Here is a 25,881-nt window from a genome sequence, read left to right as displayed (position 1 = left end):
ACGTCAGGATACTGCTTTAATGATTGATGTCTTCACTTCCTAGGTGGCCGATCACTCTCCTATCAACGTGTGAACAGGAGTTAGCCATACAGACCCATCTCCCATATATCATATCTCTTACTGGCTATTACATGACAATCTCCGTCTATAATGCCTTACCTGCTTTTTAAACATTTACATCGTCTCACACATGTATGTAATGTGCTGTATGGAATCCTGAAGAATGCACCGAACAGAAAAGAAACATTACAATCCAGGACTTGAAGGCGCAGGGATCCTAACTATTGACTCGTTCCTGATCAATGGAGGAAAAAAAAAAAGAAAATCTTACAAAACAAAGCCGTTCATATTGAATATTTTGTCATGTCTAAAAAAGCCCAAAAAAACTAGTGCACGGAAAAAAAATGATATTTTCAGTAGCAACCAAAAACCTAAAAAAGATATAAGGGGAGATTAATTGTTCTGAGATTTTTTTTTCTCATAATGCAACATCCTAAAATTAATTTTATAGATCTGCCCCTTCCGGGTTTGGTGCTAGTGGCCCCATGAATGCACCTGACACCGGTCTAGGTAAAGCGGGGTATTTACTGGTGCCGGAAAATGTACACCATGGAAATACCAAACCACTGCTGCTACAATGTGGAAGCTGCAAGGAAGCAAAGCCGGTACATCAGCAGCTGAGGGACACATAAACCAGAAGTTTACATACACTAGCTATAAAGACACATCTGCAGGTTTTTCCCTCCACTCCCTATAAAGACACATCTGCAGGTTTTTCTCACTATCTGACATGAAATCAGAATACATTTAATTAGGAACCAAAATTATTTATATTTGCCAAATGCCAGTATAATGAGAGAGAGAGAATGTTTTAAGGCATTTTTATTACTTTAAACAGTATGGGACCGCCCATATGATGATGTCATGTCTTTGGAAGCTTCTGATAGGTTTATTGGCAACATCTGAGTTAATTAGAGACACACCTGTGAATGTATTTTAATGCACACCTGAAACACACGGCTTCTTTGTGTAGCATTATGGGAGAGTCAAAAGAAATCAGCCAAAATCTGAGGAGGAGAATTGTGGACTTGCACAAGTCTGGTTCATCCTTGGGTGCAATTTCCAGATACCTAAAGGTGCCTCGTTCATCTGTACAAAAAAATAATACGCAAGTACAAACAAGGTGGGAATCTCCGGCCATCATACCGCTCAGGAAGGAGACAGGTTCTGTGTACAGAGATGAACTTGCTTTGGTCAGACATGTGCAGATCAACCCAAGAACAAAAGCAAAAGACCTTGTGAAGATGCTGGCGGAATCTGGAGATTGTATCATTATCCACAGTGAAATGTGTAATGTAAGGCTACTCTGCCAGGGAGAAGCCATTACTCCAAAAGAAACATAAAAAAGCCAGATTAATGTTTACAAATGCACACAGGAACAAAAGACCGTAATTTTTGGAGACGTCCTGTGGTGTGACGAAACTCAAATTGAACAGTTTGGCCATAATGACCATTGTTACCTTTGGATGAAAAAGGGAGAAACTTTGAAGCCTAAGAACATCATCCCAACTGTGACACACGGGGGCGGCAGTATCATGTTTTGCTGCAGGAGGGACTGGTGACTTCACAAAAAATAGACAGCATCATGAGGAAAGAAGATTATGTGGCAATACTGAAGAACATCTCAAGACGTCAGCCAGGAACTGAAAGCTTGGGCAGAAATGGGTCTTCCGAATAGACAGTGATCCAAAGCTACTGCCAAACTGGTTACAGAGTGGCTTACGGATAACAAAGTCAATATTTTGGAGTGGCCATCACAAAGCCGTGATCACAATCCTATTGAAAATGTATGGGCAAAGCTGTAAAGGCCGGTGTGAGCAAGACAACCTCATAACATGGCTCAGCTCCACCAGATCTGTCAGGAGGAATGGGGCCAAATTCCACCAACTATTGTGAGAAGCTTCTGGAAGGATCCAAATCATTTCCCCCAAGTCACACAGTGTAAGGGCAATGCCACCAAATACTAATGAACTGGAGGAAATTTCACTGTGCAGAAAGGAAGAGAAATGCCTTAAAACATTCTCTCTCTCTCTCTCCTTATTCTGGCATTTGGCAAATAGAAATAATTTTGGTTCCTAATTGACTGAAAACAGGAAAAGTTTATTCTGATGTCATGTTGGATAGTGAGAAAAACCTGCAGATGTGCCTCTACAGAAAGCGGAGGGAAAAACCTGCAGATGTGTCTCTACAGAAAGTGGAGGGAAAAACCTGCAGATGTGTCTCTACAGAAAGCGGAGGGAAAAACCTGCAGATGTGTCTCTATAGCGAGCAGAGGGAAATTTCTGGTTTCATTTGTACAATGGGACATGGGGGTTGGGGCTCTTATCTGGCTGCTATTGGCAATATCACCATTTTCTGCTGCACTCGTATTATATGCATGACCTATGATATATCTATATAACAGCTGAATTTTGTGTAATGAACGGATATGGGAGTTTTTCACACTTTTGAAGCCACAATCTGGCATATCTCATGTATAGCACTGCCATCCTGTGACCAAAGGGCACGGGAACGTCTGCCGACCCTAATCCCCCTATAAATACAGCCCCAAACAGAAGGCTGGTCTAGTGAAGTTGTCTTATATCTGGCAAGTATCTGCTTTTACTGACTTGGCTCATCCGGTATGTTACAGTATAAAGCAATGGTTTCATCTCATCCTCTCTGATGACGTGCTTTGCTATTTTGTGACTGATGCCAGCGGACGTTGCGACCATCTTGTGACATTTCTGTGATTCCTGGCACCTTGTATGACTGGGCTGGCGCCACATCCACCATCTCCTCATCCTTTTGATATTCATAGTCACAGTCTGTCACTATCGCACAGAGTAGAAAACACAACCAAGACTGTTTACTTCTATAGGAGAGGATGTCACAATTGTCTTTTTTTCTCGAGGGGGCGATGTCTTCCTGATACTTTATTTAGCTGTTACCTGCCAAACACTTTTTAAGACAAATAAACTTGTGGTTTTGAAGTCTCTTTTGAAACAAAGACAATAAGAGATGTTTGTTTTTTGAAATTGTAAAGCAAGTAGGAGCGGGTGATCAGGGCGAGGAAGGAGCAAATCACAGGAGGAGCGGGCGATCAGGGCGAGGAAGGAGCAAATCACAGGAGGAGCGGGCGATCAGGGCAAGGAAGGAGCAAATCACAGGAGGAGCGGGCGATCAGGGCGAGGAAGGAGCAAATCACGGGAGGAGCAGGTGATGAGGGCGAGGAAGGAGCAAATCACAGGAGGAGCGGGTGATCAGGGTGACGAAGGATCAAATCACGGGAGGAGCGGGTGATCAGGGCGAGGAAGGAGCAAATCACAGGAGGAGCGGGCGATCAGGGCGAGGAAGGAGCAAATCACAGGAGGAGCGGGCGATCAGGGCGAGGAAGGAGCAAATCACAGGAGGAGCGGGCGATCAGGGCGAGGAAGGAGCAAATCACAGGAGGAGCGGGCGATCAGGGTGAGGAAGGATCAAATCACAGGAGGAGCGGGCGATCAGGGCGAGGAAGGAGCAAATCACGGGAGGAGCAGGTGATGAGGGCGAGGAAGGAGCAAATCACAGGAGGAGCGGGTGATCAGGGTGACGAAGGAGCAAATCACAGGAGGAGCGGGTGATCAGGGTGACGAAGGATCAAATCACAGGAGAAGCGAGTGATCACGGCGAAAAAGGAACAAATCACAGGAGGAGCGGGCGATCAGGGTGAGGAAGGATCAAATCACGGGAGGAGCGGGCGATCAGGGCGAGGAAGGAGCAAATCATGGGAGGAGCGGGCGATCAGGGCGAGGAAGGAGCAAATCACGGGAGGAGCGGGCGATCAGGGTGAGGAAGGATCAAATCACAGGAGGAGCGGGTGATCAGGGCGAGGAAGGAGCAAATCACGGGAGGAGCAGATGATCAGGGCGAGGAAGGAGCAAATCACAGGAGGAGCGGGTGATCAGGGCGAGGAAGGAGCAAATCACAGGAGGAGCGGGTGATCAGGGCGAGGAAGGAGCAAATCATAGGAGGAGAGGGTGATCAGGGCGAGGAAGGAGCACATCACAGGAGGAGCGGGTGATCAGGGCGAGGAAGGAGCAAATCACAGGAGGAGAGGGTGATCAGGGCGAGGAAGGAGCACATCACAGGAGGAGCGGGTGATCAGGGCGAGGAAGGAGCACATCACAGGAGGAGCGGGTGATCAGGGCGAGGAAGGAGCACATCACAGGAGGAGCGGGTGATGAGGGCATGGAAGGAGCAAATCACAGGAGGAGTGGGTGATCAGGGCGAGGAAGGAGCAAATCACAGGGAGGAGCGGGTGATCAGGGCGAGGAAGGAGCAAATCACGGGAGAAGCAGGTGATGAGGGCGAGGAAGGAGCAAATCACAGGGAGGAGCGGGTGATCAGGGCGAGGAAGGAGCAAATCACAGGAGGAGCGGGCGATCAGGGCGAGGAAGGAGCAAATCACAGGAGGAGCGGGCGATCAGGACGAGGAAGGAGCAAATCACGGGAGAAGCGGGTGATGAGGGCGAGGAAGGAGCAAATCACAGGGAGGAGCGGGTGATCAGAGCGAGGAAGGAGCAAATCACAGGAGGAGAGGGTGATCAGGGCGAGGAAGGAGCAAATCACAGGAGGAGCGGGCGATCAGGGCGAGGAAGGAGCAAATCACAGGAGGAGCGGGCGATCAGGGCAAGGAAGGAGCAAATCACAGGAGGAGCGGGCGATCAGGGCGAGGAAGGAGCAAATCACGGGAGGAGCAGGTGATGAGGGCGAGGAAGGAGCAAATCACAGGAGGAGCGGGTGATCAGGGTGACGAAGGATCAAATCACGGGAGGAGCGGGTGATCAGGGCGAGGAAGGAGCAAATCACAGGAGGAGCGGGCGATCAGGGCGAGGAAGGAGCAAATCACAGGAGGAGCGGGCGATCAGGGCGAGGAAGGAGCAAATCACAGGAGGAGCGGGCGATCAGGGCGAGGAAGGAGCAAATCACAGGAGGAGCGGGTGATCAGGGCGAGGAAGGAGCAAATCACAGGAGGAGCGGGTGATCAGGGTGACGAAGGATCAAATCACGGGAGGAGCGGGTGATCAGGGCGAGGAAGGAGCAAATCACAGGAGGAGCGGGCGATCAGGGCGAGGAAGGAGCAAATCACAGGAGGAGCGGGCGATCAGGGCGAGGAAGGAGCAAATCACAGGAGGAGCGGGCGATCAGGGCGAGGAAGGAGCAAATCACAGGAGGAGCGGGCGATCAGGGCGAGGAAGGAGCAAATCACAGGAGGAGCGGGCGATCAGGGTGAGGAAGGATCAAATCACAGGAGGAGCGGGTGATCAGGGCGAGGAAGGAGCAAATCACGGGAGGAGCAGGTGATGAGGGCGAGGAAGGAGCAAATCACAGGAGGAGCGGGTGATCAGGGTGACGAAGGATCAAATCACAGGAGAAGCGAGTGATCACGGCGAAAAAGGAACAAATCACAGGAGGAGCGGGCGATCAGGGTGAGGAAGGATCAAATCACGGGAGGAGCGGGCGATCAGGGCGAGGAAGGAGCAAATCATGGGAGGAGCGGGCGATCAGGGCGAGGAAGGAGCAAATCACGGGAGGAGCGGGCAATCAGGGTGAGGAAGGATCAAATCACAGGAGGAGCGGGCAATCAGGGTGAGGAAGGATCAAATCACAGGAGGAGCGGGTGATCAGGGCGAGGAAGGAGCAAATCACGGGAGGAGCAGATGATCAGGGCGAGGAAGGAGCAAATCACAGGAGGAGCGGGTGATCAGGGCGAGGAAGGAGCAAATCACAGGAGGAGCGGGTGATCAGGGCGAGGAAGGAGCAAATCACAGGAGGAGAGGGTGATCAGGGCGAGGAAGGAGCACATCACAGGAGGAGCGGGTGATCAGGGCGAGGAAGGAGCACATCACAGGAGGAGCGGGTGATGAGGGCATGGAAGGAGCAAATCACAGGAGGAGTGGGTCATCAGGGCGAGGAAGGAGCAAATCACAGGGAGGAGCGGGTGATCAGGGCGAGGAAGGAGCAAATCACGGGAGAAGCAGGTGATGAGGGCGAGGAAGGAGCAAATCACAGGGAGGAGCGGGTGATCAGGGCGAGGAAGGAGCAAATCACAGGAGGAGCGGGCGATCAGGGCGAGGAAGGAGCAAATCACAGGAGGAGCGGGCGATCAGGACGAGGAAGGAGCAAATCACGGGAGAAGCGGGTGATGAGGGCGAGGAAGGAGCAAATCACAGGGAGGAGCGGGTGATCAGAGCGAGGAAGGAGCAAATCACAGGAGGAGCGGGCGATCAGGGCGAGGAAGGAGCAAATCACAGGAGGAGCGGGCGATCAGGACGAGGAAGGAGCACATCACAGGAGAAGCGGCTGATGAGGTGAGGAAGGAGCAAATCACAAGAGGAGCGGGCGATCAGGTGAGGAAGGAGCAAATCACGGGAGGAGCGGGTGATCAGGGCGAGGAAAGAGCAAATCACAGGAGGAGCGGGCGATCAGGACGAGGAAGGAGCAAATCACAGGAGCGGGCGATCAGGGCGAGGAAAGAGCAAATCATGGGCGGAGCGGGCAATCAGGGTGAGGATGGAGTAAATCACAGGAGGAGCGGGCGATCAGGACGAGGAAAGAGCAAATCATGGGCGGAGCGGGCAATCAGGGTGAGATGGAGTAAATCACAGGAGGAACGGGCGATCAGGACGAGGAAGGAGCAAATCACAGGAGGAGCGGGCGATCAGGACGAGGAAGAAGCAAATCACGACTCGGAGACAGGCTGGAATATTTATTTTTATTCATAGTTGAGTTGTCCTAGCTATTTCACATTGAGTTTTGGCTGAAAAGCCATTGATATATCTATGCTACCAGGCCCCCTGGACACAATGCCCCTGCGCACAGCGCAAAGGTTTTTTTTTTTAAAGTGTTTTTTTGTATTTTTTTTCTTAAATATTTTTTACAGTTCAAGTTCCTGACGTTCAGAGGCCAGTAACTCAATAACACCATAGAACAACCAACATCCCCATAGATGATTGTAGAGATCTCTGGACTGACAGGCGGCACAAGTGCAATATATCTGCAGGAATGGACTAGTGGTGGTGAATGGGCAGGCGCCTACGATCTACTGCATATAAAAGAGTCATCTTTATACAGAAGCGGTGGGCTATGTGTTCACGGAGGGCGCTCACTGCTCGGATAACACTCCCTACGCTCCTGGGTGCAGAGACCCCACAACCTCAGTTAACACTATACCCCCTGGATAAACCTCTCGTTACTTGTCATTCCCTTAGTGACCTATAGGGGGCAGAAGTCAGTCTCCACAATAGAAAAGCAGCTTTGCCTGTCACGGGCACCCTCCATTGTCTGCATAAACAGAACTTGCATACGAATACCGTACAGTCCGCCGTCGTTTCCATACAGAAACCACTTCCCACGATACACAGCCACCGTCCCTTTAAATTTCACAAAAATATAACATCATCTCTGCGTCAAGCACAATAAATAGAGCAACGTCATCAATATACAATGTATTATTGTAGAACATAAAAATAGAACAATAAATGCCCAGTCCCAGTAAGCAGAGTTATTATCTTACCATATGTAAGCACCATCCATACTGCTCAGTGATAGCTCGTCAATGTATTAGCACCAGACAACTGTAATAATGGAGATAAAGGAGAACCCCGGGCCACACACGCAGAGGATTATGGGAAACATAGACCCTGGTGTACGGTGATGGCCTGCACGTGTCGGGAGCAGATTATTACCAACGTGGCCATACTGTGACTTATACTTTGGCCAGTCTGTGTGTGTAAGTATAAGAGGGTACACGTGTACCCTCCGTCTGGTGAATGGCGCCTGCGGGCACAGACGGTGGACTTCGCTTTAGTTTCAATGGAATGGAAAGTGCACGATACAGCAGAAGTGGATTTGTCAGATACAGCAGGTCTGGGTTTGTCATTTGGCACAGCTTACTGTAGTATCTCTATGCGGTTTTACATAGGACTGCGTGTAAAGTTAGTGAGTGATCACAATAAACAGATATGTGACAAATTAACCTCTGCTGTACTTACAGACGCCAGGTGTGCAGGTAATAGAGATGATGGGATGGCGGCGAGGGCTCATATACACGACTGAGCCCGGCTGCCAGGTAGAGAAGATGGCGAAAAAGACCAGGGATGGAAAGTATAATACTGCAGCGACTGTGAGAGACTGGTCAGTTTCCCCTATACATCCCTCCTACATAACACGCGGCGTCTGACGCTGCACCGTATAGCGGGCGCGCAGCAGACGTCTCCTCCAATTCCTCCCTAGTCCGGTGTCAGTGAATGGGAAATCCTCAACCTCCTCATGATAAAATCGTGTGCCTGTGTCATCTACACATCAATGTGCGTTTCTGCCTCCGTTCACTGACAGCAAGCAGAAAAAAAAATCTATAAAAAAAAGAAGCAAAATTGGATGAAACTAAAATACACCCTTAAAAAGCAAACGATACCTATGGAGATGAGGCGGGCGAGGAGGCACGAGGGTGGATAACCGGGTGATATAGAGCTACATGCCACCATGCTGGGTTGGAAGCCCATGGATATGTCGTCCGTGCAGACAGCGGAGTCACATTCCCTCACCATGGACAGATGTTCCCGGCCTCGTGCAATCCGATATCCCCATTAGCTCCATTCCAGAGCTGGAAACATTGTGTACAGGATCCACAAATCTACGAGGACGCCCAACTCCAAAACAACAAGCACGATGTGAAATCCTCCAACATTCAGAGATATCGCCCATTTTTTTTAGCTATTTTCTCTCTCTCTATTAAATCCCTCAGATTTTATTTAATTTATGCTGGAGATCAATGAGGAAATCTACAGTAAATATCTCCTAATATGTCGCCATCTACTGGGCATGCTGGGAGTTGTAGTGTACCAGCTGGAGACTCGGCCAGGAGACCTCTGACTGACGGTTACCGATATCCCCTTGTTTCTGCAATGAAATGTTAAGACTTTTGTTGTGCATAAAGTGCCAGATAATTGGGGGTCCGGGGTCTCAGGACGCCGAGGCTACAGGGGCTACTGGGATTTAGGCATGAAATCAAACCGAAACATCCCCCACAATAATCCGTTTCCACCCGCGCCTCTCCAGCTGTCCCCATTAGAGAGCTCCTCTCCGGGCCGGACGTGCGGAGAGGCCGGGACATTAATCTGTGTCCCCCATAAAGGGGTTGTCCAGGATTAGGAAAACAGGAACAGCACCGCACATTGGTTGCGTCTGGTATTTACATCTCAGCGATTGTGGTAGAGATGCAATACCACACGTGACCTGCGGACAGAGGCGGCGCTATTTTTTGGAAGAAGGCATTTTTACTTATCATGTGCAATCACTTTAATTGTCCAATTCTCAGATATTGAGTGGATCTACCCTGTGCACCGTTCTGTAGAGTACTATGTGGCGGTATTATCACAGGACACGGCATGCACAAACGCTTTATAAATTCCCTAGGGGCTTTAGCCATTCTACATCGACTACAGAAATGGCTCCAGCTCCTCTCCGAGCGTCGAGGCCTCGGCTACGTGTCGGCATGCAGCATCCTATTGTGCAGAATACATCTTATCGCCCGGACGTGTCATTCACCCCCTAAATAAACTAAACATGTAGGAAAAAAAAATCTGGGGCTACAGCCAAGGACAGGAAGCCTTAAGATTGCATTACCACAAAGGCAAACCAAAAATAGCAGCATGATCATTAACGCGAGACTAAGATAGGGCTACATTCACACTCCCCATTATCATCAGCTGCGGAGCTGGAGAAGATATCGGCGCGGGAGGAAAACATTAACTAGGACGTGGAAGGGAAAGGCGTCCATCCCTCGTCAGGTCGCGGTGTCCCCACGTAACAGGTCATGCCCCAGATAAGAGAGTCTATACAATCATCCGCAAGCCTAAGGTGACAAAACAGCTAATATCCATGCAAAGGGGACTGGACGCGCCAGAAGGGGACTGCTCCTACCAAAAAATAAACTGAAATATGCAGTTTAGATTTGTGCACAATTGGGTAAGGTCGGAGAAGCCTGCGGGATAAAAACCAAGAGCCTCAATGCAAAACACAAGCCGCGGGGAAGGGGAATGGATGGGGGCGGCTGAAAAGGGGTTAAATCGGGATCAAATACAAAACCATCATAATAAATAGCAATAAAAACTTTAGTCCAGTATATCTGCAGCGGTTATCGCCTATGACCCTGTATACGCGCGTCTCAATCCCTCAGTGGGGGGCAGCCGGGCGGGGGGACTGCACCCTTCAGCAATCTTTGGATTCTCAGACCTGCTCTATGGATTTGGAAGAACGAGCATGATTTTGTGACATGAGGATGGGTTCAGGGGCCGCGCTCACACCTCACTGAAGAGATAGGTGAACTTTTCAATCAAATGTCTTGCAAATTGTCTTGATTAAAAAAATATCCTATACAGCTCCAATGCGGAGCCATACGTCTCCATGGTGACAGACTACAAATCCATCCTTGTGTAGTCTGATCCTGCAGGGAGGGGTCACTTCACGCCATCAGTTATCTTCTTACCAAAAGATGAAGACTGGACCCGCTGTCCTGAAGACTCAGACGTATAAATCGCAGGAGAAGGAAGATTTTGTTTTTTTTTGATCATGACTATTTGCAATTTAATTTTAATGTAATGGAAAAAATAAAAAAAAAAAAAGGTAACAGAACCTCTAAACCCAACCTAATCGAGTCATGTAATGGGTTAATAAATAGAGCACAGAAACCTGCCCAGCTCTCCGACAACAGGCTGCAGAGTAACCGAGGCATACACCCCTGATCCCAAAATACAGGCAGCCAGCTACCGGACAGAGCATCCTCGGCTCCACTAAGCAGATATATGGCAGTGTCAACCAAAGCCTGCTGGTCAACAGAAAGCCCTTCCTAGGGGGGCAGGAGACCACACGAGACCGCTCCTGCCCCATCGTCTGGTCTTCATCATTGTCTTTAGATATTCGATAGTTTCTAGCAGCATTCCCTTATATAATCAGATTGGTTTTTTCCTCTAATCGGACACATTCATATTTTGCCGAACAGTCATTCATATAGTAAAGTGGAGCGACGGTTGTAATCATCACCGGTGAACGCTAAATACAATGCGGGACGTGTGGACGACACTCGGGAGACTCCTCCCAGATGCGTCCCCCTAATTAATTGGTAATTTACAATTATCTGAAATGTTTTTTCTAATTATTTTTTTGCATTGATGGAAATCATATTCTGTCCAGATTTTCTAGCGGATGACACCTCACGACTGGGCACCCCGGTAGATAAAAGTCCTAGAGTCCTCTGAACACTGGCTATCAGATCGAGCTGGAACTTGTAGATCACCAGATGCATGCGTCTTTTATACTCTGCACAGATATCATTATTTCCCCTCATTGTATTTAGGAAGAACCGACACTGATTAAAAAAAAAAAAAAAGGTAAAATAAATAAGGTACAAGTCGTAACCACCAAACATTGGTGTGACAAGGTTCCTCCTCGGAGCCTTTGAATCCCTGCAGCTGCCACGTGAGACGAGCTGGAGGCACTCCTGCTTATTCCAAGAAGGAATTCACATACAATTGAAATGTAAGACAAAGAAATCCCTAATATTCAAGCTTTAAATTACTGAAAAAAAAAAAAAAAAGAAAAAAACCCCTCAAAAATATTATAAAAACTTGCTTCTTCTATGTATTGCTCCGTACAGGAGACAGGACACTTCTCAGATTGCGCACTGTCGAGGTTGGATGGACCAGTGCTCGGTGGCAGTGGAGTCTTCACGGATTTGTCCTAAAGTTTGTGATGAAACAAGACATCCGTCTGGAGCGATTGTGCCTTTGGCTCCTCTTCTACTCCTGGATCTGGGGGTGACTCTGTTTGTCTCCTCAGCACCTAACCACTTGGGCACCAGCATAGACCTCTGCGGTGCCGGGCAGCGTCAGGCTGACATCGGCAAAGTTTGCAGGTGTCGGAGGTAGAGCAGCGGCGCAGAATTGTACACTGGGTGGAGAAAGGTCCTCGGATGGAGGAAGTGCTGCGCCAATCATTCTTCACAACGCTGAGAAAATAAAAGTCAGGAATCCTCATTCCCAGCAGCATCTCCGAGCCGAGAGTCTCCGGCAGCTGGAGGAAACATCGCCTCTGTGCAGCTGCTCGCTTGTAAAATTCATTCTAGAATATAAATCTGTATTCATAGTATACATATATATATATGTATCTACATATAAATCTTCTCTATACACATATTGCACACTATCTCCTTTCGTCCATTCTCACGACCTTCATTGGTACGATTTGTCCTCTGACTCGGAGCCAATGTCTCGAGAAACAATTCCATTCTGAAGGTTTATCAAGGAGTCTTTCATCTGGAGAAGGAAATACATTCACATGTCAGAGACAGTGCAAAAGTCTTCACACAGCAACGCGGCATAAGGTACAAGTGCACGACCAAAGGCAAGCGATGTGGAGGGAAAGGGAAGGCATTTTTGGAACTTGTCATACAGCAATAATCACCGGTGGAAACGGTTTGGAAAATGTCACAGTGGGCAGCCGTTCTATTTGCCCTGAGATAAGCTCGGCCGGTGACCTGTGACAGCAGCTCATCTATTTCCTCATCTTAAAGGCACAGCAGTTATTACAGGAGCTGCTGCCATGTAAATGCATCAGGAGGCTTTCCGCACCTCTCAGGATGTTCTGGGGGGGTTCAGTCAGCCTGGCTGATAACAGAGAACACCAGTGTGCATTGTATAGCTAATAAATAGAAGACCGGCAGGTTATACACGAGCGCTCCTCACTGGTTGCAATCATATACCTGGTCCAGAAGCATCACTGATGACTTAATGATCTGCCTCCACTTCTGCAGCTCGGAGTCGTGGTGTTTCTGCTGCGTCTCTAATAGCTGGGTCCATTCGGCTTGTGACTGTGGGACTGAGCTGTTAATGAGAAATTGGGGTTATAACCAGGAACGCTGAGAGATGCCCCTATTTTCAGAGTGGTTTGTGATTTATGTACCTTTCTTGTATTCGGAGGCCCTGCCATGTGGTAAGTGCTTGTGTGCTGTACTCCAACATCCACAGCTTGTAAAACAGCATCATGTTCAGCAGGACCAACAGCACCAGACTGCAGAAACAATGCCGGAGAAATCAGTGAGTGGTGTCCGGGGCGGACAGCTGCTCGTGGTGATACAACCAGCACTACTGGCAGCAGCCCTGGCGGGGGCGCCGTACACATCTGCTTCATATATACAATATGGATCACAAAGGGTTCCCTGTCTAAAACAAGGCTCCAGAGCTCGAGGTCCTTTACCTCTGGGTATTAGGCCCTCACTTTGAAAAAGTCTACAGGTAGAGAAAGAAAAAAAAACAGATACAGATTTTGCCCTCCATTCATAGTTACATGGAGACTGTTGATTCTACAGCAAATCCATTGTGGATATAAATGGGTCAAATCCACAGAGAAGATCTGCAACAGAACGGACATGCTGCAGATCTAGCAATGCGAGCATGCTGATCTAGTGCTGACTTTCTTCTCTTCGCCATATTGATGGGGTTTTCATGCCCCTCTGTCACATGCATTGTAGTGTAATTTACAGCAACCTGTGGCTGAGCAGCTTCTGCCGGTGTGAGGATGCAGGAGGCAAGGTCTGTAGTGATAGTGCCCATAAGGCCATACACACTGGTCAGATTAAAGGGACTTGGACAACCCTTAACCGGCGCAATTCCAGTGATGTCATTACCAGGTCTCCTGAGGCTTGCCTGACTTTATTATGCCACATGAGAGCTGCAACCAATCAGCAGCCACGAACAAGGCTCTCATAGATTAGCATAAAGTTGTGACCTCCATCACGCTCCTTTAAATACTGGAGCGGCCGACAAATCACAAAAGTGTCGGAGATTAAGGGTACCATCTCACTAAACGCCGTATCAGCGATTCCGACCACAATATGACCTGGTCAGGATCACTGGTGCGTCGCTACATGGTCGCTGGTGAGTTGTTAATCAGGCAGATCTCACCAGCGACCAGCCAGCAGCGACTCGTGGAAACGATGCTGCGCTTGGTAACCAAGGTAAATATCGGATAACTAAGCAAAATGCTTTGCTTGGTTACCCGATATTTACCCTGGTTACCAACGAACACCGCTTAGTGTTGGCTCCCTGCACTCGTAGCCAGGGTACACAGCGCTTCGCTTAGTTACCCGATGTGTACTCTAGCTACGTGTGCAGTGAGCCAGCACTGGCAGCCTGAGAGCGGCGTACGCTAGTAACCAAGGTAAATATCAGGTAACCAAGCAAAGCGCTTTGCTAAGTTACCCGATGTGTACCTTGGTTACCAGCGTCCGCAGCTTCCAGACGCCGGCTCCCTGCTCCCTGCACATTCAGATCGTTGCTCTCTCGCTGTCAAACACAGCGATGTGTGCTTCACAGCGGGAGAGCAACGAGCAAATAAATGAACCAGCACTGTGTGCAACGATCAGCGATTTCACAGCAGGGGCCAGATCGCTGCTAAGTGTCACACACAGCGAGATCGCTGATGAGGTCACTGGTACGTCACAAAAACCGTGACTCAGCAGTGATCTCGCTAGCGATCTCGCTATGTGAGAAGTACCCCTAACTGGAGCCGAGGAGATAACAGATGAAGACACCGGAGAGTAAGTATAAGATAAGGGGCAGGGGACTTAGAATTAAAGAACCACATAAAAAAAAACACTAGACTGGTGCTTTAAGAAAGGATGCCTGTGTAGTGGACAATCCCTTTAATGTCAGAGTATTCCACCAATTCTAACCAGATCCACCAAAAAGTAGAGGGCAGACTGAATTCTTATTTTTCCATCTTCCATTGATCCTAATATTGGTGATTTAAGATCACATTTTTTTCAGTGTTCACAAGAACACCCATTTTTGATGTATTTATGTTTTATAAAAAATTTTATATCTGCAACCTCCCATTTCTTATTGGGGCATCTGTGGCTAAAAAGACCTGGTAACAATAGAAACATTGTTAAACGTTTCCGGAATTCTAAATTAGGCTTATCTTATTTTTTCTGCAGGAGAAAGTGGAGATACCAGCTATCTCCTCCTCTACAAAACATCATGGATATTTATTTACAAATCAATATATATAATTGCCTTATTCTATCTGTCTGTCTGTCTGTCTTGCTCCAAAATTGTGTCCTTACGGTGACACAAAGCTGATTGGCCGCTGGGCTCGCCATGGCCCCGCCCCCCCGCACGGATTGGCCGCTTGCCTCGGGCTGGCCCCGCCCTCCGCATGGATTGGCCACTCGCCCTGGCCCTCCGCACGCATCGCCAGACATAACCTTGCGCTGCTGGGATCGTGACGGAGCCGGTGAATGCTGGTAACCATTATACACATCGGGTAACTAAGGTCCCTTAGTTACCCGATGTGTATCATAGTTACCAGTGTACACCGGCTCCGTCACGATCCCAGCAGCGCCAGACATAACCTTGCGATGCTGGGATCTTGACGGAGCCGGTGAAAGCTGGTAACCATTATACACATCGGGTAACTAAGGTCCCTTAGTTACCCGATGTGTATCATAGTTACCAGTGTACACCGGCTCCGTCACGATCCCAGCAGCGCCAGACATAACCTTGCGATGCTGGGATCTTGACGGAGCCGGTGAACGCTGGTAACCATTATACACATCGGGTAACTAAGGTCCCTTAGTTACCCGATGTGTATCATAGTTACCAGCGTACACCGGCTCCCGGTACACATGTGCAGGGAGCCGGCATTATACTCCTCTCCCCCCAGGACTACTCCTCCTATTATAGTCCTCCTATTATACTCCTCTCTGAGTATAATAGGAGAACTATTATAGCATGGGGGATGGAGCACGATGGGGTGCGCAGCATGGGGGATGTAGCACGATGGGGGGTGCGCAGCATGGGGAGTGCGCAGCATGGGGGATGGAGCACGATGGGGAGTGCACAGCATGGGGGATGGAGCACGATGGGGGGTGCGCAGCATCGGGGATGGAGCACGATGGGGAATGCGCAGCATAGGGGATGGAGCACGATGGGGGGTGGGCAGCATGGGGGATGGAGCACGATGGGGGGTGCGCAGCATGGGGGATGGGGCACGATGGGGGGTGCGCAGCATGGGGGATGGAGCACGATGGGGGGTGGGCAGCATGAGGGATGGGGCACGATGGGGGGTGCACAGCATGGGGGATGGAGCACGATGGGAGGTGCACACCTCCCCCCAACACACACAACACACCACACACACACTGGGAACCACAAACACCGCCATACACAGACACACACAGACAACGCCGCACACACACAACACCCAACACACAAACACCGCGGCATACATAAATATACGCACATACCGCACAACACACACATTGCACAAAACATACCTCCCCCAAAACACACCACACCCACACAAACCGTGCAACACATACACACACACACACACACACACACACGCTACAGACACACAGCGCTCCACAAACAACGCAACACACATACAACACCGCTCTCACCCCCCGCCACACCCAGACAAAACCCAGAACATGTACAGCGCCCTACACAAACACTTGGTAACTACACACAACAACATCTATATATATATATATATATATATATATATATATAACAAAAATCATACATGAACTACACAATACGTAAATTCTAGAATACCCGATGCGTAGAATCGGGCCACCTTCTAGTATATAAATATATGTAATGTGACAACGCAGCCAATCAGTATCCTGGAGTAGATTGATTTCCATAATCCCGAAGTGCATATCCTGAACTAAGGGGTACTTCTCACATAGCGAGATCGCTGCGGAGTCACGGTTTTTGTGACGCAGCAGTGACCTCATTAGTGATCTCGCTGTGTGTGACACTGAGCAGTGATCTGGCCCCTGCTGTGAGATCGCTGCTCGTTACACACAGTGCTGGTTCATTTTTTGGACCTTGCTCTCCCGCTGTGAAGCGCACATCGCTGTGTGTGACAGCAAGAGAGCAACGATCTGAATGTGCAGGGAGCAGGGAGCCGGCTTCTGGCAGCCTGCGGTAAGCTGTAACCAAGGTAAATATCAGGTAACCAAGCGAAGTGCTTTGCTTGGTTACCCGATATTTACCTTGGTTACTAGCGTCCGCCGCTCTCACTCTTCCAGTGCCGGCTCCCTGCTCACGTAGCCGGAGTACACATCGGGTAAATAAGCAAAGCGGCTTGCTTATTAACCCGATGTGTAATCTGGCTACGTGTGTAGGGAGCCAGTGCTAAGCGGTGTGCGCTGGTAACCAAGGTAAATATCGGGTAACCAAGCGCTTGGTTACCCGATATTTACCTTAGTTACCAAGCGCAGCATCGCTTCCACGCATTGCTGGGGGCTGGTCACTAGTCGCTGGTGAGATCTGCCTGATTGACAGCTCACCAGCGACCATGTAGCGACGCCCCAGCGATCCTGACCAGGTCATATCGCTGGTGGGATCGCTGGAGCGTCGCTAAAGTGTGACGGTACCCTAAACCCTCCGATATCTAGATTGGTAATGTTCCGGATGACTCTATACAGCTAAGATTATCATAGTAATTGGAACGTGTTGATGATGGAGGAGCACATATACACATCAGACGTATACGTACACGCAGCTGATCACCAGCAGGAGTTTGGAGATGCTCTGCAGCTGACTCTGTTTTTCTTCAGGAACATGTCGCGTCTGAGTGGAACCTAAATGAAATGAAAAGTTTAGAAAGACCAAAGAAAACCCAAGAGAAATGTAAAGTTTACCATTTCCCTTATCTGATTTGTGACCACCCTATAAATCTGCAGAAGCGGCATCACCCTGGTGCACATAGGTCTGCATGGGAGCTGCATACACTTTTTTTTTATTTTAGATGCATTGGAACAAAGAAAAAAAAAACGTGGTGGCAAAGTTGAACCTAGGCCTTAAATACTGAAGGAAATACTGGTTCTCATTTACATCTATGCTAAGGTCAGCTGCTCGTGTATATTCCCATGGATTCTTCTACTCATTTGCTATTCTTCAGGTGACTTTGCAGATTGTTACATGGCACAATGAGAAGACATCTCTGTCAGTAATGACAGCGCCGATCACCCCGGCAGCTCGCAGTCTGAATAACAACGCTGCCAGGTCTGACGCAGGTCAGAACAAAAATAGGATTTAATGGACTGAACAGAAGTGAAGGCGTCCTGTGCTGGGCGCTCACCAGATCTCCAGAGGAAAGTGGTGAATCTGAGGGCCGCTCTGACCTTACATATAACGCACCAGAATATGCCAGGTCACACAAGTTTGTAAAATAATTATCTAGTTTAATTCAATAATAAAGAGTCCTGTTACTCTGTATGATACTTTGTGCTTTGTTTCATCACCTCGCTTGCTGCCATGAATCCCTTCTCCTGTCTTGTACCGAGCCCCGCACCTGTGTCATCTGGACATGATCATGAGGGTATTTAGCCCCTAAATGTAAAAGGAACCATAGCAGCAAGCAGAGATCCTGACCGTGGTGATGAGTGGAATGAAAGAGGTTTTCTACAATCAATATGTATCAGCTATTCACAATGATTAAGGAGACATGTCTGATCACAGGGGGCTCCACTGCTGGGACCCCAGTGCCTAATCACTAAGGCTGGGGGGTCCCAAGTTATTCTCCCCTCCACGTTGCGCTCTGAATGCTGAGGAGGGGCTGGAATGGATCGGTGATCCAGCTGTCGTCCTGTGGATGGAAATAGATGACGGCAATGTCCAGGAGTCTCTGCCAGTCATATACAGTTTGATGTTACTGCTCTGTATATTCTCAAAAAGCCAACTGAATCCCTGGACCGGACATACTAGTGATCGATAGGAGGCTCAGACATTGAGCCCCCAAAGCATAGGTAAGGTAATAAGTGTCTGCAGTGGGAAAACCCTCTTAAGAGGTGTAAATTCACTGTCAGCAAACAGAGACCTGGATAATTTGAGCAATATAAAAAGTATAAAGGAAAGTTGCAGAACTATTATGAACTGAATAAGCATTTACAGAAAAACAGAAATGCAATTTAACTAATGAATCTGAGCTGCTGTTCTGGGCTCACATTACTGCCCAACGTGGTGCTTTACATTATATCGAGGGGCTTATTTTATTTGGGTAGTGCGCAGTTTGTTTAAGATGCACTGCATAAGTAGCATAAAGCGTTAAATCACCAGTCACCGCAGTAATCTAACCGCGTGCTGAGCAGGCATTTGCCGCTTGCTATATTTGTAGACCATGCCCTTTCAGGTTACAGAATTAATCTGAATTGGATTCTTGCTTCACACATAAATCATCTTTAAATCCATATCTAAGGTAAAGTACACAGAGAGCCGGACGTCTGCTGACCTGCTACATGTCGGACCCGATGTTGCCGCTCCTCGTCTGTGGGGGTGGTGACTGGGCTCAGCACTTCCTGCAGATGGGGGATCCGCAGGTGAGTATGAGGACGCTTCCTCCGGCGAGTAGACGTGATCTTGCTGCTCTTCTCTTTGGGGGACTGTCGATGGAGGTCAGACAGATATGCCGTTTCTGCTTTGGTCAGTTCATTCTCTGAAAAAAATATAATCCAATAATGAGTATACAGCAATTAAATTGTGTGAGCGTCTACTCAACACATCAGATTCATAAGACCCCCCCCCCCCTCCAATATCACACTCGGGGTACAGCCGCATCACTGCAGTAATTGAGGATCCTAGAAAACAGATTCTGCCTCCTGACCCAGCTTGTTCTGGATGAATTAATACTGCAAATTATAGATTTTGGGTGATTAAAAGGACATTATTAGTAGAAAAGGGTCAATATTGAACAATTATACAATATTGAAGCAGAAATGAATAGAATTTCTATTGACCATAGAATTTTTCAGTGACCAGAAACAGTCATAGGTTACATCCAGGAGCCGAGAACACGTAAGTGGAAGAGGTGCTCGGATATATGAACCTGCGTCTACAAGACATAGTCGTGAACGCCTTCAGCCTCTGAATTCAGGTAATGAAGGTTCCCAGTCAATGGAGTCAAGCGGAGATCTTGTATTTTCTTGTACACCGATTCTCTTTGATTACTCATTACCGTGCTAAACCCGCAGATAAATCTACTCCTGATATACAGGGCACATCACAGCTAAAGACTTTCTAGACTGTGAAAGTTAGAGGTGGTGGATTGTTGAGAAAACTGAAGATTACATTGCTTGGGGGATTAAACTAACCTAAATGGTGAAAATATTCATCGAGACCGCTCCAGAAGTTTTTCTCAATAAAGGTCTTGACAAGCCCCCATGGCTGTTTTCGGTAGCGGAGCTCTGTTGAAATCCTACAATCCAAGAGAGAAACTTGGGTTTGATGGAATGATCTTCATATTAAAGACTCACGCTGTAACGTGGCCGATGTAGACGTACCTTAAGCGGCTCTTGTTCCGGGCCACTCGGGTCAGCGTGTATCGGTTGATGGTGTAGAAGTAATCATGATAAGGGATATCGTGCGTCAATACCTCAGCATCGATCACGTAACATTCGCTTTCCTGACTGGCTTTGTATAACGTCTGAAAAACACAAACGTTGTGAAGAAGACTTAAAGAGAAGAGGCCACATATGTTGGCAAATACCACACTCGCTCCCTACACTGGATATTATTCCAAACTGACTCATTTACTCTCCAAACACGCTGCGCCCATTGTAATAAAGACAAATAATATCAGGGTATATGCATCCGATCCAATGCGAGTGCTCAGGAGGAATCACTTACTTGTGTTTCTGTTACTGTTGCCGACTTTGGTGCCAGAGGATTCGTCAGAGCAATGGTGTACAAGATAACCCGCGTCTGGTTTCCATTTTCTTCTTTCTTCCAAGGATGAAATATAACTTCTGTGAATAAATTTTAGTAAAATATATCAGACTTCTCTTGTTGTATATTATAAATGAAAGTCAATTTAAGATTTGGGAATACCACATTGATCGCTGGGGCTCAGACTGCTGGAACCCCTAGAGAGCACAGTCTTCAATGGAGCAGTGTGGAGCATGGCCGACCTCTGCTCCATTCATCGTCCATGGGACTGTCGGAAATAACAGAGCTCTGGTCTCGATTCTCCGGACAGTCTCACAAACAATAAATGATCTAGAAGTCAGGCAGGAACCCAATCATTTTATTCAAGAGGGGTCTAAACTCCAGCTCCACCTTCACATCCTCCTAAATTCAGGTCAGGAATTGATCCAAAGCAGAAAAACACTGATATACAGTAGGTGACATAGTACTAATGACTATATTTTCCAGAATCCTCATTCTCCGAGACCGGACTGAATACACAGAAGTAGTAGCTCACCTGTAAACCTTCTCTGCTCCATGAAATCCCTCTGGAACTGAGACTCTGTGAACAGGAGACTGAACAACTTGTCCACGCTGAAGTTGAAGACCTCGTTCATATACTGCCGGCCATTGAGGTCCTCATAGAACGCCTGCACTTCACCTGCAGAATAAATACATTATTATTGACTACAAAACGTAAAGCGAAACTGAACCATAAAGCTGTGTGAGGCCATCACCGCCATTATTACTAAAAAATACAGATGTAGCAAGCACCAAAAGTACCCCAGTATTGAGTGTGCAAACTGCGTATGACGGCCACTTAATTCACGTTGATTCAGGCAGCTGAGGACACAGCCATTGTTTGTAGACAGCCTTGGCCACACAAAAAGGAACTAAAGTCTACAAGAGGTGAAGTAAGAATTCACCTTCATCGTGTGTTTCTGAGGAGTCGCTGAGCTCGGTGGGTAAGTCTTCATTATCATTAAAGTCCAAGGATGGAGATGTGACGGGCGGCAGCAGCTCCACCTTCTGCTCCTCAAGGTTTGCAATTAGCATCTCCCTTTCTAATGAGCTGTCAATGTCATCAAGGAGGCCTCCATCAAACTATTAAGAGAGAGGATTCATCAACTAAAACTCAACCCACGGAGGATGTAATGTAAATGAAGACAAATCTATCTATAAAATGGTAACGTACGTCCAGACGTGGGCCCCTGCATGAGTTGTACATACCGTGGGGGGGTCACTACTGGTGGTGGATGGCACATTACTGCTTGTAAGAGATGGTTCCTGGAGGTTGCAGTTTGCTTCGGGCTTAATATCTCCGCTGCTTTTGGAAGAATTGTCATTTACTTCTACATCCTCCACTGGGATTTCTTCACAATAGCTGAAAACAAGCAATTCACGGATAGAAAAAAAAAAACAAGAAAAGCTAAGTACATCTGAAGGCATGCAATACTGATATCATATAGAACACTTACCATGTGAAAACCCACACTACCGCAAAAGATGCCATTCATTAATATATTATTAGATCTGATCTCCTCACAGAGGTCGCTCTACAGAGGACAAGACTCTGTCACCAGGGTATGATCATCAGGGCATGATCAACTGGGTATGATCATCAGGGTATGATCATCAGGGCATGATCATCAGAGCATGATCAACAGGGCATGATCATCAGAGCATGATCAACAGGGCATGATCATCAGGGCATGATCATCAGGGTATGATCAACTGGGTATGATCATCAGGGCATGATCAACAGGGCATGATCAACAGGGCATGATCAACAGGGCATGATCAACAGGGCATGATCAACTGGGCATGATCAACTGGGCATGATCAACTGGGCATGATCAACTGGGCATGATCAACTGGGCATGATCAACTGGGCATGATCAACTGGGCATGATCAACTGGGCATGATCAACTGGGCATGATCAACTGGGCATGATCAACTGGGCATGATCAACTGGGCATGATCAACAGGGCATGATCAACAGGGCATGATCAACAGGGCATGATCAACAGGGCATGATCAACAGGGCATGATCATCAGGGCATGATCATCAGGGCATGATCATCAGGGCATGATCATCAGGGTATGATCATCAGGGTATGATCATCAGGGTATGATCAACTGGGTATGATCAACTGGGTATGATCAACTGGGCATGATCAACAGGGCATGATCAACAGGGCATGATCAACTGGGCATGATCAACTGGGTATGATCATCAGGGCATGATCAACTGGGCATGATCATCAGGGTATGATCATCAGGGTATGATCATCAGGGTATGATCATCAGGGTATGATCAACTGGGTATGATCAACTGGGTATGATCAACTGGGTATGATCAACTGGGTATGATCAACTGGGTATGATCATCGAGGCATGATCAACTGGGTATGATCAACTGGGTATGATCAACTGCATATGATCATCAGGGTATGATCATCAGGGTATGATCATCAGGGCATGATCATCAGGGCATGATCATCAGGGTATGATCATCAGGGCATGATCATCAGGGCATGATCATCAGGGCATGATCATCAGGGCATGATCATCAGGGCATGATCATCAGGGCATGATCATCAGGGCATGATCATCAGGGCATGATCAACTGTGCATGATCATCGAGGTATGATCAACTGGGTATGATCAACTGGGTATGATCAACTGGGTATGATCAACTGGGTATGATCATCGAGGTATGATCAACTGGGTATGATCAACTGGGTATGATCATCAGGGTATGATCAACTGGGTATGATCATCAGGGTATGATCATCGAGGTATGACCAACTGGGTATGATCCTCGGGGTATGATCCTCGGCGTATGATCAACTGGGTATGATCATCAGGGTATGATCAACTGGGTATGATCATCAGGGTATGATCAACTGGGTATGATCATCAGGGCATGATCATCGAGGTATGACCAACTGGATATGATCAACTGGGTATGATCATCAGGCATGAACATCAGGGCATGATCATCAGGGTATGATCATCAGGGTATGATCATCAGGGTATGATCATCAGGGTATGATCATCAGGGTATGATCATCAGGGTATGATCATCAGGGTATGATCATCAGGGTATGATCAACTGGGTATGATCAACTGGGTATGATCAACTGGGTATGATCAACTGGGTATGATCATCAGGGTATGATCAACTGGGTATGATCATCAGGGTATGATCAACTGGGCATGATCATCAGGGTATGATCAACTGGGCATGATCATCAGGGTATGATCAACTGGGTATGATCATTGAGGTATGATCAACTGGGTATGATCATCAGGGTATGATCAACTGGGTATGATCATCAGGGTATGATCATCAGGGCATGATCAACTGTGTATGATCATCGAGGTATGACCAACTGGGTATGATCAACTGGGTATGATCAACTGGGTATGATCAACTGGGTATGATCATCAGGGTATGATCATCAGGGTATGATCTTCAGGGTATGATCATCAGGGTATGATCATCAGGGTATGATCATCAGGGTATGATCAACTGGGTATGATCAACTGGGTATGATCAACTGGGTATGATCAACTGGGTATGATCAACTGGGTATGATCAACTGGGTATGATCAACTGGGTATGATCATCAGGGCATGAACATCAGGGCATGATCAACTGGGTATGCTCATCAGGGTATGATCATCAGGGTATGATCATCAGGGTATGATCATCAGGGTATGATCATCAGGGTATGATCAACTGGGTATGATCAACTGCGTATGATCAACTGCGTATGATCATCAGGGTATGATCATCAGGGTATGATCATCAGGGTATGATCATCAGGGTATGATCATCAGGGCATGATCATCAGGGCATGATCATCAGGGCATGATCATCAGGGCATGATCATCAGGGTATGACCAACTGGGTATGATCAACTGGGTATGATCAACTGGGTATGATCAACTGGGTATGATCAACTGGGTATGATCATCAGGGTATGATCAACTGGGCATGATCATCAGGGTATGATCAACTGTGCATGATCATCAGGGTATGATCAACTGGATATGATCAACTGGGTATGATCATTGAGGTATGATCATTGAGGTATGATCAACTGGGTATGATCATCAGGGTATGATCAACTGGGTATGATCATCAGGGTATGATCATCAGGGCATGATCAACTGTGTATGATCATCGAGGTATGACCAACTGGGTATGATCAACTGGGTATGATCATCAGGGTATGATCAACTGGGTATGATCATCAGGGTATGATCATCAGGGTATGATCTTCAGGGTATGATCATCAGGGCATGAACAACTGGGTATGATCATCAGGGCATGAACATCAGGGCATGATCAACTGGGTATGCTCATCAGGGTATGCTCATCAGGGTATGCTCATCAGGGTATGCTCATCAGGGTATGATCATCAGGGTATGATCAACTGGGTATGATCAACTGGGTATGATCAACTGGGTATGATCAACTGGGTATGATCAACTGGGTATGATCATCAGGGTATGATCATCAGGGTATGATCATCAGGGCATGATCATCAGGGCATGATCATCAGGGCATGATCATCAGGGCATGATCATCAGGGCATGATCATCAGGGCATGACCAACTGGGTATGATCAACTGGGTATGATCAACTGGGTATGATCATCGAGGTATGATCAACTGGGTATGATCAACTGGGTATGCTCATCAGGGTATGCTCATCAGGGTATGATCATCAGGGTATGATCATCAGGGTATGATCATCAGGGTATGATCAACTGGGTATGATCAACTGGGTATGATCAACTGGGTATGATCATCGAGGTATGATCAACTGCATATGATCATCAGGGTATGATCAACTGGGTATGATCAACTGGGTATGATCAACTGGGTATGATCAACTGGGTATGATCAACTGGGTATGATCAACTGGGTATGATCATCAGGGTATGATCATCAGGGTATGATCATCAGGGCATGATCATCAGGGCATGATCATCAGGGCATGATCATCAGGGTATGACCAACTGGGTA

The 25,881-nt window shown here is 47.6% G+C and overlaps 2 protein-coding genes across 15 annotated transcripts in view; one reads left to right on the top strand and one right to left on the bottom strand.

Annotated features, from left to right (window-relative positions):
* SCN3B (sodium voltage-gated channel beta subunit 3) overlaps positions 1–3,057 on the top strand; it is a 38,265-nt gene extending 35,208 nt beyond the window's left edge. For both annotated transcript variants that reach the window (XM_075327474.1, XM_075327473.1), the window contains exon 6: positions 44–3,057. The gene's annotated coding sequence lies outside the window, so the exon portion shown is untranslated. The remainder of the gene's footprint in view (positions 1–43) is intronic.
* Positions 3,058–6,782: 3,725 nt separating this feature from the next.
* Positions 6,783–25,881, bottom strand: part of GRAMD1B (GRAM domain containing 1B) — a 260,555-nt gene continuing 241,456 nt past the window's right edge. For all 13 annotated transcript variants that reach the window (XM_075327726.1, XM_075327714.1, XM_075327715.1 and 10 more), the window contains 11 exons: positions 22,068–22,221; positions 21,764–21,941; positions 21,355–21,498; positions 20,781–20,899; positions 20,435–20,577; positions 20,246–20,349; positions 19,387–19,590; positions 17,653–17,737; positions 13,042–13,149; positions 12,842–12,962; positions 6,783–12,395 (listed from right to left, as the gene is read on the bottom strand). In XM_075327726.1, the coding sequence (XP_075183841.1) occupies positions 12,312–12,395; positions 12,842–12,962; positions 13,042–13,149; positions 17,653–17,737; positions 19,387–19,590; positions 20,246–20,349; positions 20,435–20,577; positions 20,781–20,899; positions 21,355–21,498; positions 21,764–21,941; positions 22,068–22,221 (1,444 nt within the window). In that variant the 3' untranslated portion in view covers positions 6,783–12,311. The remainder of the gene's footprint in view (positions 12,396–12,841; positions 12,963–13,041; positions 13,150–17,652; positions 17,738–19,386; positions 19,591–20,245; positions 20,350–20,434; positions 20,578–20,780; positions 20,900–21,354; positions 21,499–21,763; positions 21,942–22,067; positions 22,222–25,881) is intronic.

Source organism: Anomaloglossus baeobatrachus, chromosome 11, assembly GCF_048569485.1.
Source record: "Anomaloglossus baeobatrachus isolate aAnoBae1 chromosome 11, aAnoBae1.hap1, whole genome shotgun sequence".
NCBI classification, from domain to species: Eukaryota; Metazoa; Chordata; class Amphibia; order Anura; family Aromobatidae; genus Anomaloglossus; species Anomaloglossus baeobatrachus.
Note: the sequence above shows the minus strand (reverse complement) of the source record. Positions and strands in the feature narration are given on the sequence as shown.